This window comes from Xiphias gladius, chromosome 8 (genome assembly GCF_016859285.1).
Source record: "Xiphias gladius isolate SHS-SW01 ecotype Sanya breed wild chromosome 8, ASM1685928v1, whole genome shotgun sequence".
In the NCBI taxonomy this organism is placed as follows: Eukaryota; Metazoa; Chordata; class Actinopteri; order Istiophoriformes; family Xiphiidae; genus Xiphias; species Xiphias gladius.
Window position 1 is genome coordinate 5,962,337 of NC_053407.1, and position 14,774 is coordinate 5,977,110.

At 39.7% G+C, this 14,774-nt stretch overlaps 1 protein-coding gene across 1 annotated transcript; it reads right to left on the reverse strand.

Annotated features, from left to right (window-relative positions):
• Positions 1 to 405: 405 nt before the first annotated feature.
• On the reverse strand, positions 406 to 13,591 carry csnk2a2b (casein kinase 2, alpha prime polypeptide b). Its single transcript, XM_040133364.1, has 12 exons — positions 12,584 to 13,591; positions 11,993 to 12,104; positions 9,921 to 10,022; positions 7,160 to 7,210; positions 6,886 to 6,945; positions 6,676 to 6,759; positions 4,602 to 4,712; positions 4,250 to 4,351; positions 3,643 to 3,743; positions 2,309 to 2,457; positions 2,016 to 2,099; positions 406 to 1,019 (listed from the first exon to the last, which is right to left on the reverse strand). Exons 1-11 carry the CDS (start codon positions 12,685 to 12,687, stop codon positions 2,023 to 2,025), a joined length of 1,053 nt encoding a protein of 350 aa, XP_039989298.1. The 5' UTR covers positions 12,688 to 13,591; the 3' UTR covers positions 406 to 1,019; positions 2,016 to 2,022.
• Between the last annotated feature and the right edge of the window lie 1,183 nt (positions 13,592 to 14,774).

Below are 14,774 nucleotides of genomic sequence, written 5' to 3' on the forward strand. Positions count from 1 at the left end.
TAATTTAATAAAAATAATCTTCTTTGTGGGGTTTTAGTGGCCCATGTTGACATAAAGGCCATTTCATAGTTCTTTCCACCCTTATATAAAAATCTATGTTGCGCACAAACAAATATTCACCTTTCAAAAACCCGTACTGCTGTAACCATGTAAGTTATTCCTATGATAATGAAAATGATAATAACTACATTCTAATCTTCTCCCTTGTTAAACTGCTAATGCCTATAATTATCTAATGTCAAAGTTTGTGGCATTATATAAATATGAGTCCTTTAAGCACATAAGGACTTGTAAAGTGACATCTGACACTTTACGATGACAAAACTAACATGCAATACATTCACTCCAGTCACAGGCAAAGTTCATCTAAATAAAAATCATTTATTTTTCATTAATATTATTATCATCATCATCATCATCATCAATCTATCTAGAGAGAGTCCACCATGCCACTTTCAGAACTGGAATAGTGAGACGTCTGTCTGTCTGTCGGGGGACATGATGGGGGGGGGGGCAGACAGACAGATGGAGGAACAGGTTGGAGGTGAGGGACTTGTACAGGCTCACACTCCCGATCATTCTCCATGCTGATGCAAACAAGGAGGGGATGATATAAAGGAGAGATGGAGGGAGAGAGAGGAGGAGAGACTGAATTGTCTTTAAAAGTAGTTTGTCCTTGTTGACCTACATGAGACTGAGCTGGGAGGACCACGAGCATTTGAGGGGACGATGGGGGAGCAGCTTCAAGCTCATTGGTCATCCTACTGGACAGGGAACCAGGACAAGCCAATCACAGACTGATACAGAGGAGGAGGGTGTATGTATATGTGACTGCATGTGTGCGTATAGAGGTGTGCTTGCACTGATGTATGTGGGTGTATGTGTGTAGTTGTATGCACATATCTGTGAGTGTGTAACTGGTCAGAGTTTCTTTGATCCATTGTCACTGTACACTTGTCAAAGTTACTGTCACAACCGGGTACAAAGTTGAGGTAACAAACATCCTTCTTCTTCCACCTCTGTGAAAAGTGAGAACACAAGAAAGAGTGTTAGTGGGAGGAAAGAAAAGAAGGGGCATTACAGCAGAAATCGTGACATGTAACATACTTTTCACCCCGATTTCTAGTCTTAGATGTGTTTAATTTTCCCAGTCTACCACACTGTGAAAGCAGTAATAGTAAACATGTTGTGAAAGCAGTAATAGTAAACATGTTGTGAAGGCAGTAATAGTAAACATGTTGTCCTCTAATGACCAATCAGTCACAAGTATAAATGAGTGACAGGAAAAAGCTGAAAAATTTGTATGGAAACATACAATTACAAATGCAGATGTTTGCACACAGGGTCTGATGGATCTCTGCTTGGTTTTCTTTCAATTTGTCACCCATCTGTACAGTGCATTCAAAGTACTCACTCTGTTTCACATTTTGTTATTTTGCAGCCCTATGCTAAAATTGTTTAAATTCATTTTTCCCCCACATCAATCTACACAATACCCCATAATGACAAACCAATAACAGAATTACAGAAATTTTTGCAAATTTAATTAAAAAGGAAAAACCGAAATATGACTTTAATGCAAGTGTTCAGACCCTTTGCTAAGACAAAATCCTGTCCCTGTGCAGTGTACATTAATGTGTCTATGACTGGTACTAAATGACATGTATCTTCTTGCCGAAGGACAATAAGGTGGCATTAATGGTAGACTTTGTTTAACTTTTTTAGACTGAAGAGGATTAAAAAAAGAGCGATAGTCTAGTAGGGTCGCTAGCTGGTTTGTTTAATGAAAAAACCGAATCACAGTGAAAAAAGGTGCAGTCTGTGTTGCTTTCAGCACATTCATTAAGGGTCCACAAGTCAGATCGATGTGGGCTAAATTTTTATATTGTGAAATTCTACATGCAGTGGCTTTTATAATGTAAATTATACAGAACTTCTGAATCTCAAAAAACTCTCAATCAAAAAAATCTTCAAAATACACAGTGATCAGTGAGTAATAATGTTCAAACTGTTACCTTTGTTTCATCGCGCTGTAGTGTTGCCACTGGAAACCATGTTGTTGTCAGAGTTTGACAGAGATTGCTCCTTTACTACTGGGTCTGCAGGAGAATGAGGAACAACATATAAGAATTTCTTACAAACTTTAGATAATGCTACTTGGAGTTTAATATTTACACCAGGAGCACATTTCCTTTGTGTTCACATTTATGACGACACTGATATGAACACTAGTATTGTTTTTAACTGCCACAAAACCTTCACCATGTCTCACTGTGTTCCTGTGTGTGGTAGTGTGTGTTACGCTTACAGAAGTAGGGGTGCTCCATGGCCTCTGTGGCGGTCAGTCTCTGTTGGTGGTCGTAGCGTAGCAGCTTGTCCAGCAGGTCCAGAGCTTCAGGACTCACCAAGTGCTGGTTCTCCGTTTGCACAAACTGTTCCCAACGCTTCCTGCTCTGTCTGTAGGGATACACAATACACAGTGATAGTTTGACACTACCAGATCTGCTATAGATGATAGTGTTGCAGTAATGACAATACATTACTGATCACTGTAAGGAGATTCTGTTCACTTCTGTACTCTGTTTTGTTGTTATACTTTGTTATGGCAATACAGTATTTACTTTTATTGTGACCCCAGTGTTTCTGTACAATTAGCACAAAACAATCTCTTCAGTGGAGAGGTCATAGGGTCGGTCGAGAAAAACAATTTTAAAACATACTTAAGTAAATAAGTTTATTCCAACACCTCACTGGGAGTAGTACTTAAAAGTTACCCTTTGGAGTTTTTGACCACTAGTGGCACTATGGAGCAATGTTTTGATGAGCGGGTCACTGTTTTTTTTTGTATATTTTGTGCTCTACTGGTCAACCATCAGTACCCACATGTATGTGCAAATGCATGTGTGTGAATATGATGCACAATGCTGTGGTTTCACACTATTCCACTCATTGACAGTGGTAGTAATGCAACAAGGTAACAACATGTCAGAGAAGGGCAGAGAAGAAAAAAAAAATGCTAACTGACTTAACCATGGATGGAAACAAAGCAGAAAGCTTTGTTTTAAGAGGAAAATGCATTCAGGATACAGTGTGTAAACCCTAAAGAGTCTGTGACTATATGGCTCAAACTGGTGTCAAAAACATTTACCTCCAAATTTCCCCTCAGAAGATTATGTATGAGGAGCTACAACTAGAAGCTGCAGTGGAAAAGGTGAACTCATGTTTGTAACTACCACTGTACTACAGTTTCAACCCAGTACATTTCATAATGGCAGGCAGGATAACATGTTTCTTATAGAACTTATAGAAATGTGTAATTCTTTGGTTCTAGGTTCTATCTTGTGTTTCACTGTGTTCTGCAAGCAAGAACACTTGGGATACACTCAAAATAAAAAAGGGACCAGCATCGTCCCTTTTTGCGCTTTTTGCAGTGGCAAATTTTTTTTCAGTGAAAGAGTAAAGTATGTAGCCAGAAGAGGACATATGCATGAGTGTTTGCTTCAGTTACCACTGTGGCTTTAAGGTAATGCAGGAGAAACCTGGGAGATTTTTCAGGTTCCTCAAGCAGCTCTAGAGCCGCTTCTATACGTTACAATAACTGGTGTGATGTGAATCCTAGAGGCAGAGTCAGAGTGCACTTACTGTCCCAGCAGGTCTTTGAAACGCGGGTCCAGTTCAATGTGGTATTTACGCAGGTAGCCAAACAGCTCGTCTGTCCCCAGGACCTTGGCAATTCGCACCAACTAGAAAACACAACAGATGCAGACTCAAACTCTCTGTAGCACTTTGATTTATGAATACATCTCTTTCATTGTTTACCTTCTCCCTTTATAGGAAGAGGAGAAATTTGATTGGAGTTTGAACTGATTCTCAAGCTCAGAATTTAAAACTCTTAAAGCTTTAGTTTTGTTTGTGCTGCAACAAATGCACCCTCTTCCTTTTATCATCATTATTACTGGAGAGTGAGACACTACAGATAAAGATCTGATAAAGGTCCAGGACACAAATCCAGGTTGTCTCCATTGCATGTTTAAGACATCCTGTGTTTAACTGAGACATGATGCCACACACACCCCTGAGTGTGTGGTAAAACAAACCAGACTTCCATATTTTCTTTAGTGTTTTTCAGTATGTGCTTGTGTGAATGAAATAAGCAAAAACTGTCCCTTCTTATCTGTCTCATTTGATTTAAAAAAAAAATGCAGCTGTTGTCCCTGGTGTGTAGGATCTTGACGTGTGTCGAAGGTACCTGGTCATAGTTGTCCTGTCCGTGGAAGAAGGGCTCTTTCTGAAAGATCATACTGGCCAACATACAGCCCAAGCTCCACATGTCTAGACTGTAATCATACATCTGAAACACAAAATCATCAAACAGCACTGCCGATGATGAGAACACAGACATCAATTATCCACGTGTGATTAGAGCATTTTCTCATGAATGTGTGACTGCAGAAATGTACGTTTTTTTTGTATACGTGTTTTTCTTGTGTGCAAATGTGAAAGCAATACAGAAAGTAAAGTACCTATAAAGGGTGTTTATAAAGTATGATTCTGGTATAAAATCAGTAGGTGTTTAAAGGTGGTTTTTATGTGTGTGTTACCTGGTAGTCCACCAGGAGTTCGGGGCCTTTGAAGTATCGTGAGGCCACTCTGACATTATACTCCTGGGATGGGTGGTAAAACTCCGCCAAACCCCAGTCTATAAGGCGTAGCTGTGAAAACACATAGTATCTCCTCCTTCAGCTTCCCTTCACACTTTTACAACAGAATATTAAGAAAGAGTAACTAAACAACAACAGCTGTGACCTAACATCACTTTGGTTTTAGCATAGCATCCTGTGATAGTATGTGTATCTGCAGTATTCTGTAGGGTTAATTCACACTTATGTTAGCCTGCTGCCCCCTGCTGGACAAGGTTAGAAGTCTATTTTCAAATTAATATTGTGTTGAGTAACAGATAGTATAGCATTAAAACAGCAACAGATAAAGCAAAAATCCATTTTATACACTTTTTAAAAAGGTTTTAGGTTTTTTTTTATTTTTGATGATTTGTGTTTTTCTGCACTACACTGCACTGTCCAAGAATCACTTGTGCCATGTCTTTTTCCTTGACTTTAACTATCGGTGCATCTTGATTCCCTTAGTTGCATCCACATTTCCCTCACTTGAGTCTTTTCCTCGTACCACAGTCCCTCCCACTGAAGACTGTGAGAGAGATGCAAGGAAAAGATGCAAGGAAAGAGGAATCAAGAAAACAGTTTCTTAGTTAAATGAGCCCTGTCCTTTCAGGCGTCATTGAACGTGACGCCAGTTTCTGATGATGTCAGCACAGCTGGATTAACTGTCAGCTATCACTGTAGTCTACTAATGACTTGGAATTTGTATTTCTTAAAATTCTTAAAATGGGCTGTCTGACAAACATCCCCAAATGCATTAAAAATGTATTTACTTATTCTGTACTATAAACACTTTACTGCTCAGACACTGAATGCACATGAGCCAGTGAAAGTACTCATTATGCAGAATAGCCCATTTCAGAATAATGTTCATTACATTACTGAGTTTTTTTTGTAAAAGTGGGGCTAATTTTAACCACTGAATTACTGCTAGGTAGCTTCTGAAATTCCCTGTGGGAATCAATAGTATCTTACCTTATCTTAATGTCTAATTATACATCATAATTCATTCACGATTATATTTTGTATTATTAATCAGAAACTGCAAAATAACTAGTAACTAAATCTGTCAAATAAAGATAGTGGAGGAAAAAGTACAATATTTCTCTCTTAAATGTATGAAATAGCAGAAAATGCAAATACTCAAGTAAAGTACAACTGCCTAAAAAAATGTACTTAAGTACAGTACTTGAGTAAATGTACTTAGTTACTTGCACCACTGATGTAATTTCACATGAGAATATTATTTGTACCTGTCCCTGACAAACAAGGACTTTCAGCCTCACATTTGAGTAGGTGGAAATGAATCCACTGGATGATTATAATCATCCACTGCTGAAAGACAACAGACTCTCCTGCTCTTCCTAACTACGATATTATTCATGATACAGGTTAAAAGGAGAAATGTCAAAGCATGTTAAAAAAAAAAAAAAAAAAGTCTTTCTGATGAATGATGAAAATTCTTTTCTTTTGTTGCTGCCATCTTTTAACTGTAGTACGGTTAACACAAATCCACTATTTAACTAGATGGTGAATCGAAAATAAATAAAATCTAAAACTTGGGAGTGCTACGGTGTTGGTTGAACCAGAGATGGCCCTGTTATTTGTCCCAGCCTGATTAGGAAGGATAAAATAGGGAAACTGGGATGTACCCTGAGTTTTTGCAGGTGGCGCTCTTTACTTTGTCTGTTTGGCCTTCACTGCTCATGCTCGGTTTTTGCTTTTCTTTATAAGATGTCCAGACAACAAAAGCTTTCATGAACCTGGTACAGACTGAGTATGAGCATGTGCTGTAGCATTCACTGACAGAGAGCAGCAAACATTTTGCTCCATTTCAAAAGGGGGAATGAAGGAGATGGATGAAAGGATGGAGATAGCCAGAGAGAAAATAAATAGAGAGAGAGAAACAGAAGGGCTGAAATAGCAGGTTGAGATATAATATTCAGAGTGTGTGTGGGCGTGTTAAGAAAAAAAATAGACTATATAGGGCACCACCTACCTTTCTCAACTGGTGGTCGATCATCACATTGTGGGGTTTGACATCACGGTGCATGATTCCCATACTGTGACAGTACTCCAGAGCCTGACACACACACACGCGCGCGCAATGTCAGAGCAGACAAAGACACAAGTAAGTGTACACAGTCTTTTGAATTCCTGAAAACATTGACCTACTGTGTACATTACACAATAATGCACAATTTCTCACCTTCAGTAGTTCATACATATAGAAACGGATATCGTAATCTGTCAACTTCTGGTACAACTCCTGGAGGGAAACACAAATCAGGGTGAGGATCTGAACCCTAAAGGTGAAAATTAGCTGCTGCCCCTGCACCATTATTGGCCCTTACTGATAAAAACATCACTATAACATGACAAAGAGGCAAGTGGCTGTAGAGAAAGCAGAGGGCCCTCAATGCGGCCTCAAAGACCTACCAGGAGACCCAGAGAAGCACGTAAAAGAAAGGTGATGATTGTACCTTGAAGTCTGTGTTATTGATGCATTCAAAGACAAGCGCCGGAGTCCTGGACTGCACAGCCACCACAGAAAGACAGAGAGGGACGTGTCAGAAAGTGAAAAAAAAAAATCACAGAAAATCATTGACATAATGAAAATTACTGATTATTGATTCAGTCACCTGGTTAATCACAGATTTGACAACCCCACTATGTGATCTTAACCATTAATTTGCTGTAAGTGAACTGGACCCAAACTCAAAATACAGTAAAACCATCTGAATCACACCAAGCCGCCCAAAAACTGTGATCATTATAAACACTGTTGTTTACTCGAAACTTCATCCCAAACAAAAAGGACCCTGCAGGTTCCCACTGCTACACGGAAAGACCTCCAAGCTAAGTCAGTGTGCTTCCAAGGTCTAAAAATATTTTTCCTTCCTGGTTTGTTAATGTTTTCCTGCTCAGAAAAGATGTAAATAGGGCAAGTCTGACTGGTTTCCAACAGTCTTACGACTGAGAATATAGAAAATATATATAGGAATAAAGAAATAAGTGGCTTGTATATAAAATATTTTTATTGATACTGATATTCCCACAATTCTCAAATTCTCTGACTTTACTTCTTGGATTACACTGGAAATTCAGATATTCCAGAAATTCTAGGACCAGTGGGAGCCCCAACCCTGTATACTAACGAAATCGGAAAAATTGGAATTACAATGTTTCTTTCTCCTGCGTCCCAACAGCTTTCACCCTCCACAATAGAAGTAATCATCACATCCAGTCCATAATCAACAATCGGTGCCTCCTAAAAATGATTACATCATTTGCATCATCATTTCATCTGTGATCACTCCTGAAATCCATGATTGTTTTAAGTTCATTACACTATTGGCAATTGCTTACTTTCACTTTACTATCCATAAGGTAGCTATTTCATCACATGCTGCAAGAAGAGTAATTTTTTGGGACTGGTAAGAGGAAATTAAATGAAAAAAAAAAAAAAAATACAGTCAAGAATCTTGTAGTTGGATTGATTTTCTCATAATCAACTCTAAAATGCTTTTCTGGAACAAAATATAGGATTCTTCTATGTTTTAACCTCGGCTGAATGCAGAGAAATATATTTTTTATAGAAGAACACACACAGTGACTATTAGGGACACACCAATCTAGTACATCTGATTGGTTTCTGCACCAATATTGACCTTATTGAATGACAGGTTCACTATTTTTCAAGCAACATTTAGGTGCCAGTATGAAAACTGAAACAGGTTTTGCTTGATGTAACCCCTCCTCCTGTTCATACTGGTCATTCAAATGTGCTGTATGTAAGCGATGAGGAGCAAAATAGACAGTCCTCACTCTGTAAATATAAATTTCAATGTATAGACTCATACAAAAGTAATCCCTCTCAATTATCACTTATGGCCCACTAGAAGTGTGTGGCAGTGTATTTATCTGCCGAGACTGCGCCCTCTGCCTGTATTTTCTTCTTATTTTGCTGTCTTCACTTTGTTTCCTGGCTGCAACCTTTAGGCTGAGTGTGTAACAGTAAGCTAGGTTTGACGGCGACACACACACACACACGCAAAGCAGAAAGGCCACCATGGACAGGAAGAAACGTGCGCTTCTGCTGCATTCAAATTGGCAATGTGGCACCTTCCAGCAAGGGTGGGCAGAGGTGTGGGTGTGTTTATTTGTGCTGTAGAACGTAACCGCATCGAAACTGTAAAACAATAATGTTTTCTTCTTGGATTCACTGATTTGTTCTCGCTAAGCCTCATATTAGCTTTAGAGTTTTAAATTTGTTATTACACAAAACTATAAGTATAGATTTTGTCCCCCATCACGTTCATTGAAAGTGCATTAGGAGGGTATTGTTTAATGGCTGGTAAGAACAAGAGGAATGATTACAGGATGAAAAACCTGCTTCAATATTCATATGGGCACTTGACTTAAGATTCAAGACAGGCTAGAAAAATTGTGAACCTGTCCTTTAAGCGGGGCGGGTATAAATGCAGTTTTAAAATTGAGCCATGTCTTCTGTTCTGTTCTATTTTGTCGCTGTGACACTATAGTAAAAATAGTAAACAGCTTCCGCTTATAGTTGCCGGTACCTTGTGGAGTTTTTGAGCACTAATAGCACTATAGAGCAATGTTTTTCGTGAGCAGGTTTTAGCCTGATCCACAGCCAAAGGTGGTAATGCAACAAGAAACGCAGTAATGTGCCAACAAACGACAGGGAAGACGACTGCTAGCAAACGATAGAGAAATCGGAATCCTTTAAAAATCTTGCTAATGTTTTATCAGGAAGGAAATATATTCAACGCATTTGTTAGACCTCAGGGATATACACAGTAAGTACTGGTATGAGATACTAAATGTAAACATAAATGTATTTGTTTACACATGAACTCAACAAGGCACCTTTAAGAAGTGATGTGTACTTACTGTATATCGTCGATGCATCCCCAATTGTAACCCCCTTGAAGGAGCAATTAAAGCAAACACTGAGCAATCAGTTATTTGAAATACTGTCATCCTGTGTCCACTTGTTCATCCTTCAAGGAAATCAGAGCACCAAACATAAAAAAGGCTACTTAAGTCTCATAATAGCGCCCAGCTACTGTATGTTTGACTACTTAATCGGTTGAAATGAAAGTGTGATCTAATGTAGCACTTTCTACAAGTACTTTTGACTTTTGGTGTGTGTCAATCCCACACTCTACATTTATTTCATTGATTTATAAAGGCCCGAGGAGCCCTTAGAGAGCCTACCACTGGGTCTTTGACTGTGTCCACCAGTCGGATAATGTTGGTCCCTCCTCGCAGGTTCTCCAAGATTTTGATCTCTCGCTTGATCTTCTTCTTCTTGACCGGCTGATTCAACAGGGCAACCAAGCAAGACAAAGACAGAGATTTAACAGACAGTTCTTAAGGTCTAACTCAAGGAAGGAGAGAGAGAGAAAGAGGAAAAAAAAAAAAAAAGGAAAAAAAAAAAATCACATCAAGATCTAAAAGCAGAGAAGTTGCCCGTGTGCTATTTCTGACTCCTTATCTCCAACTTGCTGATTCTGCTTGCCCTGCTGCTTTGCATTCTTCAGCATCAGTCTTTCAATCCCACTACAAAAACATTTATTGCAGCCAGGAGGTTGATGTTTACATTTAAATGACTAGCAGATTATTCTCATGTGTCACCTGCAACACCGGCTTTAAACAATATCCATATTATGTTTTAATTAAGAGGTTACAATCTCTTTTGTCAAAGCTGAACAGATTCTGGTGCAGCAGGAAGTCATGAGGAGGCCTATATTTAGTTAGAGGGTATTTTAACCACTGCTTCAGACTGTGGCAGAACAACAATTGACTAATTGTGTTTAATTGATTGATTCCTCTGCATAATTCAACAAGGATTATTAAAAACATTTATGATTATGTATAACATGTGTTCTCGAGTGGATGGAAAGCTTTACCGTCTGTTCATTTTGGAGGACAATAAATGATCAATAAACATATCTAAAAATACATACTGAAATAAATCAATATATAATACTAAGCAGAACCTAAATATCTTGCAGCTAGCTATAACCAGTCAACTCACCTTGTACACCACTAGCAAGGCAAAAATAAGTGCGGATCAATCACAGTCCTGTTACAATCCAGCTTTAGAGCGTGGCTAGTACTACCCTCCTCATTAGCATACAGCCACAGTAATAAATGAATTTAAAAATAATAATAATTTAATATTTAAAAAAAAATCGATTAAAAAATAAAAATGTAGAAATACAAAAATAATTCATGTAGAAATACAGCAATGAATAAATAGAAATTGGGCAGCTAGCGTCAACTTTTTTATTCTTCCACAGGGATTCGAACAGCAGCTGTTTGCTTGCTGCCTTAAAAGTTGGGCTGTAACGAACATTATAGATGAATCTAGAGCTGCAACAACTAGTCAATCTACTGAAAATGAATCAGCAACCATTCTTCTGATGCTTCATTAATTCTCCAGGTCACTTTTCAAGCAGAAATGTCAAAAATGTGATGGTTCTAGGTTCTCAATAATGAGAAATTGCTCCTTTTCCTTGTCTTGTGTTGTAGTTATTTTTTATATTTTTATATTTTAGACTGTAGGTTGGACAGAAGGAGATATCTAATGACATCACATTGAGCTTTATGAAATTGTGATGGAAATATTTCACTGTTTTCTGATGCTTTATGATCCAAACGACTAATCAATTAATTGAAATTATAATTGGCAGATTAATTGATGATAAAAATAATGTCAGAATACTGAAAAACAGCCATCACAATTCCCTGACATCTTCAAATTGCATGTCTCAACAAAAGACCAAAGATATTATTTTTTACTATCAAATAAGACAAAGAAAAGGGGGATAAATCAAAATTGAGAAGCTAGAACTTCTGAGACATTTGGCATTTTTTCTTACAAAATGACTGAAATAATTATTCAGTTACCAAAATTGTTGACAATTTCTTTTATACCAATTGAATGATCGATTTATGTACTAATTTTTTCAATTCTAAATCAGTTAAATATCATACAAGACAAAGTAAAAGTAGGAAACCTTCACTATTAAGAAGCCAAAACTAGGGAATGTTTGGCATTTTTGCTTAAACAATTATTCGACTAAAACCTCCATCTCTACTTAGAAGTTGAAAGTTTGGAGACAGACTCTTTCATCCAGACTCAGTGTCAGTTAAACAATTGAGGACTCTTATTCTTTATATTAAATAAACAAAAATATCACACATCCCCCTCTACTCCATTTCAAGTGGACAAAGCAGTACCACACATTCAGCATTTTACTTCGGGAGATCCAACTGCTCACCTTCAAGATCTTGACAACCACCTTCTCATTGTTGGTGATGTTGATGGCCTCAAACACTTCGCTGTACTTTCCTCTGCCCAGCTTACGAACCAGCTGGTAGTCCTCCTGGTTGCTATAGGGACAGACAGAGACACATAGCAGAGCATGTGTGATTGCGTGAGAAAGAGAGAAAAATATTTACAGCATCAGTCTGTGATTAAGCAGCCAGTGTATGAGCTGCTGCTAAGTGTTCTTCTTACTAACATTAAGCTCTGCCTTGGGGAATGAAGTGATTTCTGGTTCTGATTTCGAGGCAAGAGGTTATTCAAGCCAACAGCTGGGGTGAGGATGGGGACAGAGATGGAAGTAAAGGGTACGAAAGTCACAGACAGTGCAGAACAGCAGGGATTTGGGGTGGGGGACTGAGAGACTGTACTATCATAGTGTCATCACACCCTCATAGCTTTATGTATAATAATTAGACACCCATCTGACACACTTTCTTCCCTCTTCCATAAAAACACACTTGCACACAGAGACCAGCTATCTGCTGTGTTCATGAATCACATGCATGTAATTAGAGTAACCCGCAGTAAACAGAAATATCCTCACTTCCAGTTGGGTACGTGGGCCTCGTAGTCCCAGTACTCCCGGCTTTTCAGCGTGTTGACGTCTGCGTACACACGGGACTTGCTACCGGCGACCGGACCCGGCATGGCGAGAGCCGTGGCTCGGGCGCTGCGGGGCGTGTGTCACGGAGATCTGCTGCGGTGGGGATCGCGGACGAGTTGGAGTGGACTGTAGGGGTAGATCCGTAACTGTTTGGGTGTGAAGTGGAGCAGGCCGGCCAGCTAGCTTCCCCCTGCAGCCAGAATGAGCAAAAAGGGAGACGGGGATGGAGAGAATCGGATATGTCCACCGGGGTTCGCCGCAGTCAGTGCACGCAGAGCAGCGCTCCTCGTTCGGATTGTCAGAAGCAGCAGAGCCGGTGTCCGTGGAGCACGGAGGGGGCTGATCAGAGTCGGGGTGATAGTGCAGCTGAGGTTACACACAGGGACGGGGAGGCATTCGGGTATTGAGGTAGAGAAGAAACGGACCCCTAAAAAGGCCACAGGAGGAGGAGGAAAGGGGGTTGGTGATCTAACTATCACGGGTTGAAACTCCGAGGCTACTCTCTTTGCGGGCCCTAAATCTGAGCAGAAAAGGCTGGGCTTCCTGCTCTAGGCGCTGGACGGTCGGGGAGGGGGAAATGGCCTCGGCGGTCCTGTGCAATCAATCAATTGTTGATGTGACGGATCGGTGGCGGGGTTCGACCGGAGGGAGAGAGGGGTGGAGTAGCAGAGGGATCGATGTTGTTAGCTAACGTTAGCCAACGATGCTACTTCAGCGCGTAGATGTCGCACCGACGGGGAGCCCTCGGCGCCGTGCACCACCATCGGCGGAGCTCGCGTCATGTGCGACCGGCTGTGAGGGAAAGCAGCGCCTCAGGGGGGCCGGTACCAGACGCCGACGAAGGGGCCCGGAATTCGAGGATTTCTTCTGTAGCCACGGACCTCCCCGGGCGAGAGCGCAGGGAAGGGAAGCGGATTGCGATTGAAGGGGAGCGAGAGAGCCGCCCGGATGTGAAAGCCGCTTGATGCCGGGGTGAAAATGAGGAACGTGATGTTCGACTGAGCAGCCGGGAGACAGCGCCCTCTACTGATAAGGATGTGATAGAGTTGCAAAACTTGGAAGTCTCAGGGCTTTTTTCTCTCTCAGAGGTAAAAACCTTTTTATCCTTACGTGATAACAAATTTCCCCAAAACCTTATTGATATGGTATGTTGCTTCTGCTCTGGCAGAGTCAGCCACCTAAAAACTGAGAGAAATTGTTTTTTGACAAAAATAATCCCAACTCAAGGTCCTCTTACTACCTTTTCCCAAGGCTTTCAACCGTATAACATGATCTTATGCAGAAATTGTTCAGGCGTCATTAAGATGGACCTGATGACATTGCACTTGAATACTTCTTGTCCACATGGGGATCAAATGTTCAGCATTAAAGTTTAAATAGAATAAATAAATTACAAATAATAAAGTTTAAATGAGAGAAATACGTTTCTGACACTATTTGCATAGTGTTGAAAGGATTGGCCAACTGACAGAAAATTGACAACTGTAACAGGTTGATCAGTGACTAAACAAAAATGCCAAACACTTTCTGGTCTAACCTTTCAAATGTAAGGGATTTGCTGATTTGCTGTTAAATTAGGCTACTGTTAAACGGAATACCTTCGGCTTATGGACTGTTGGTTAAACAAAACAAACATTTTAAAGACACTGCCCTTTGGATTTAAAGGACATTGCTATGGACATTGTTTCACTGTTTTATAGCATTTTATAACCCTTTTAAAGGTGGAAAAAAATTATTGTACAAGTAAACATTCATGAAAATAACTTTTGTCTAGACATGCTGGGCAGGACTATGGGGCAATTGCTGGTTGGTCACATTTCTAACAACACCAGGCAAAAAACATTTCTTATGCAGCAGTCATTAAATTCATGTCCTGGTAAATAAGGGCAAATTGCAATTAATGTAGAATCTGGAATAATATCAAATGGTAGAAACAACTGTTAGAACTGCATGTTTTTCATTATGCACATTCACTGCAGATATTCATTGCATTGCCGTGAACCAGAGCTAAGTTTTTATTCAGGACACTGTCAACATTGGTAAATTCTTTTATCTTGCCATGTCAATACTACCATTAGAGTAACACATTAGAGTAAACGTTAAAAGCTTTTAAATTACATTGTATTTGCTG

Bases quoted from the DNA above. Each gene is read 5' to 3' on its own strand.
- csnk2a2b (XM_040133364.1), bottom strand. From the start codon at position 12,687: ATGCCGGGTCCGGTCGCCGGTAGCAAGTCCCGTGTGTACGCAGACGTC. The intron at 12,105-12,583 runs GTGAGGATATTT...CTGTCCCTATAG, and splicing joins GCCCACGTACCCAACTGGAA to CAACCAGGAGGACTACCAGC. The intron at 2,458-3,642 runs GTAAGTGCACTC...GTATCCCTACAG, and splicing joins TTCAAAGACCTGCTGGGACA to ACAGAGCAGGAAGCGTTGGG.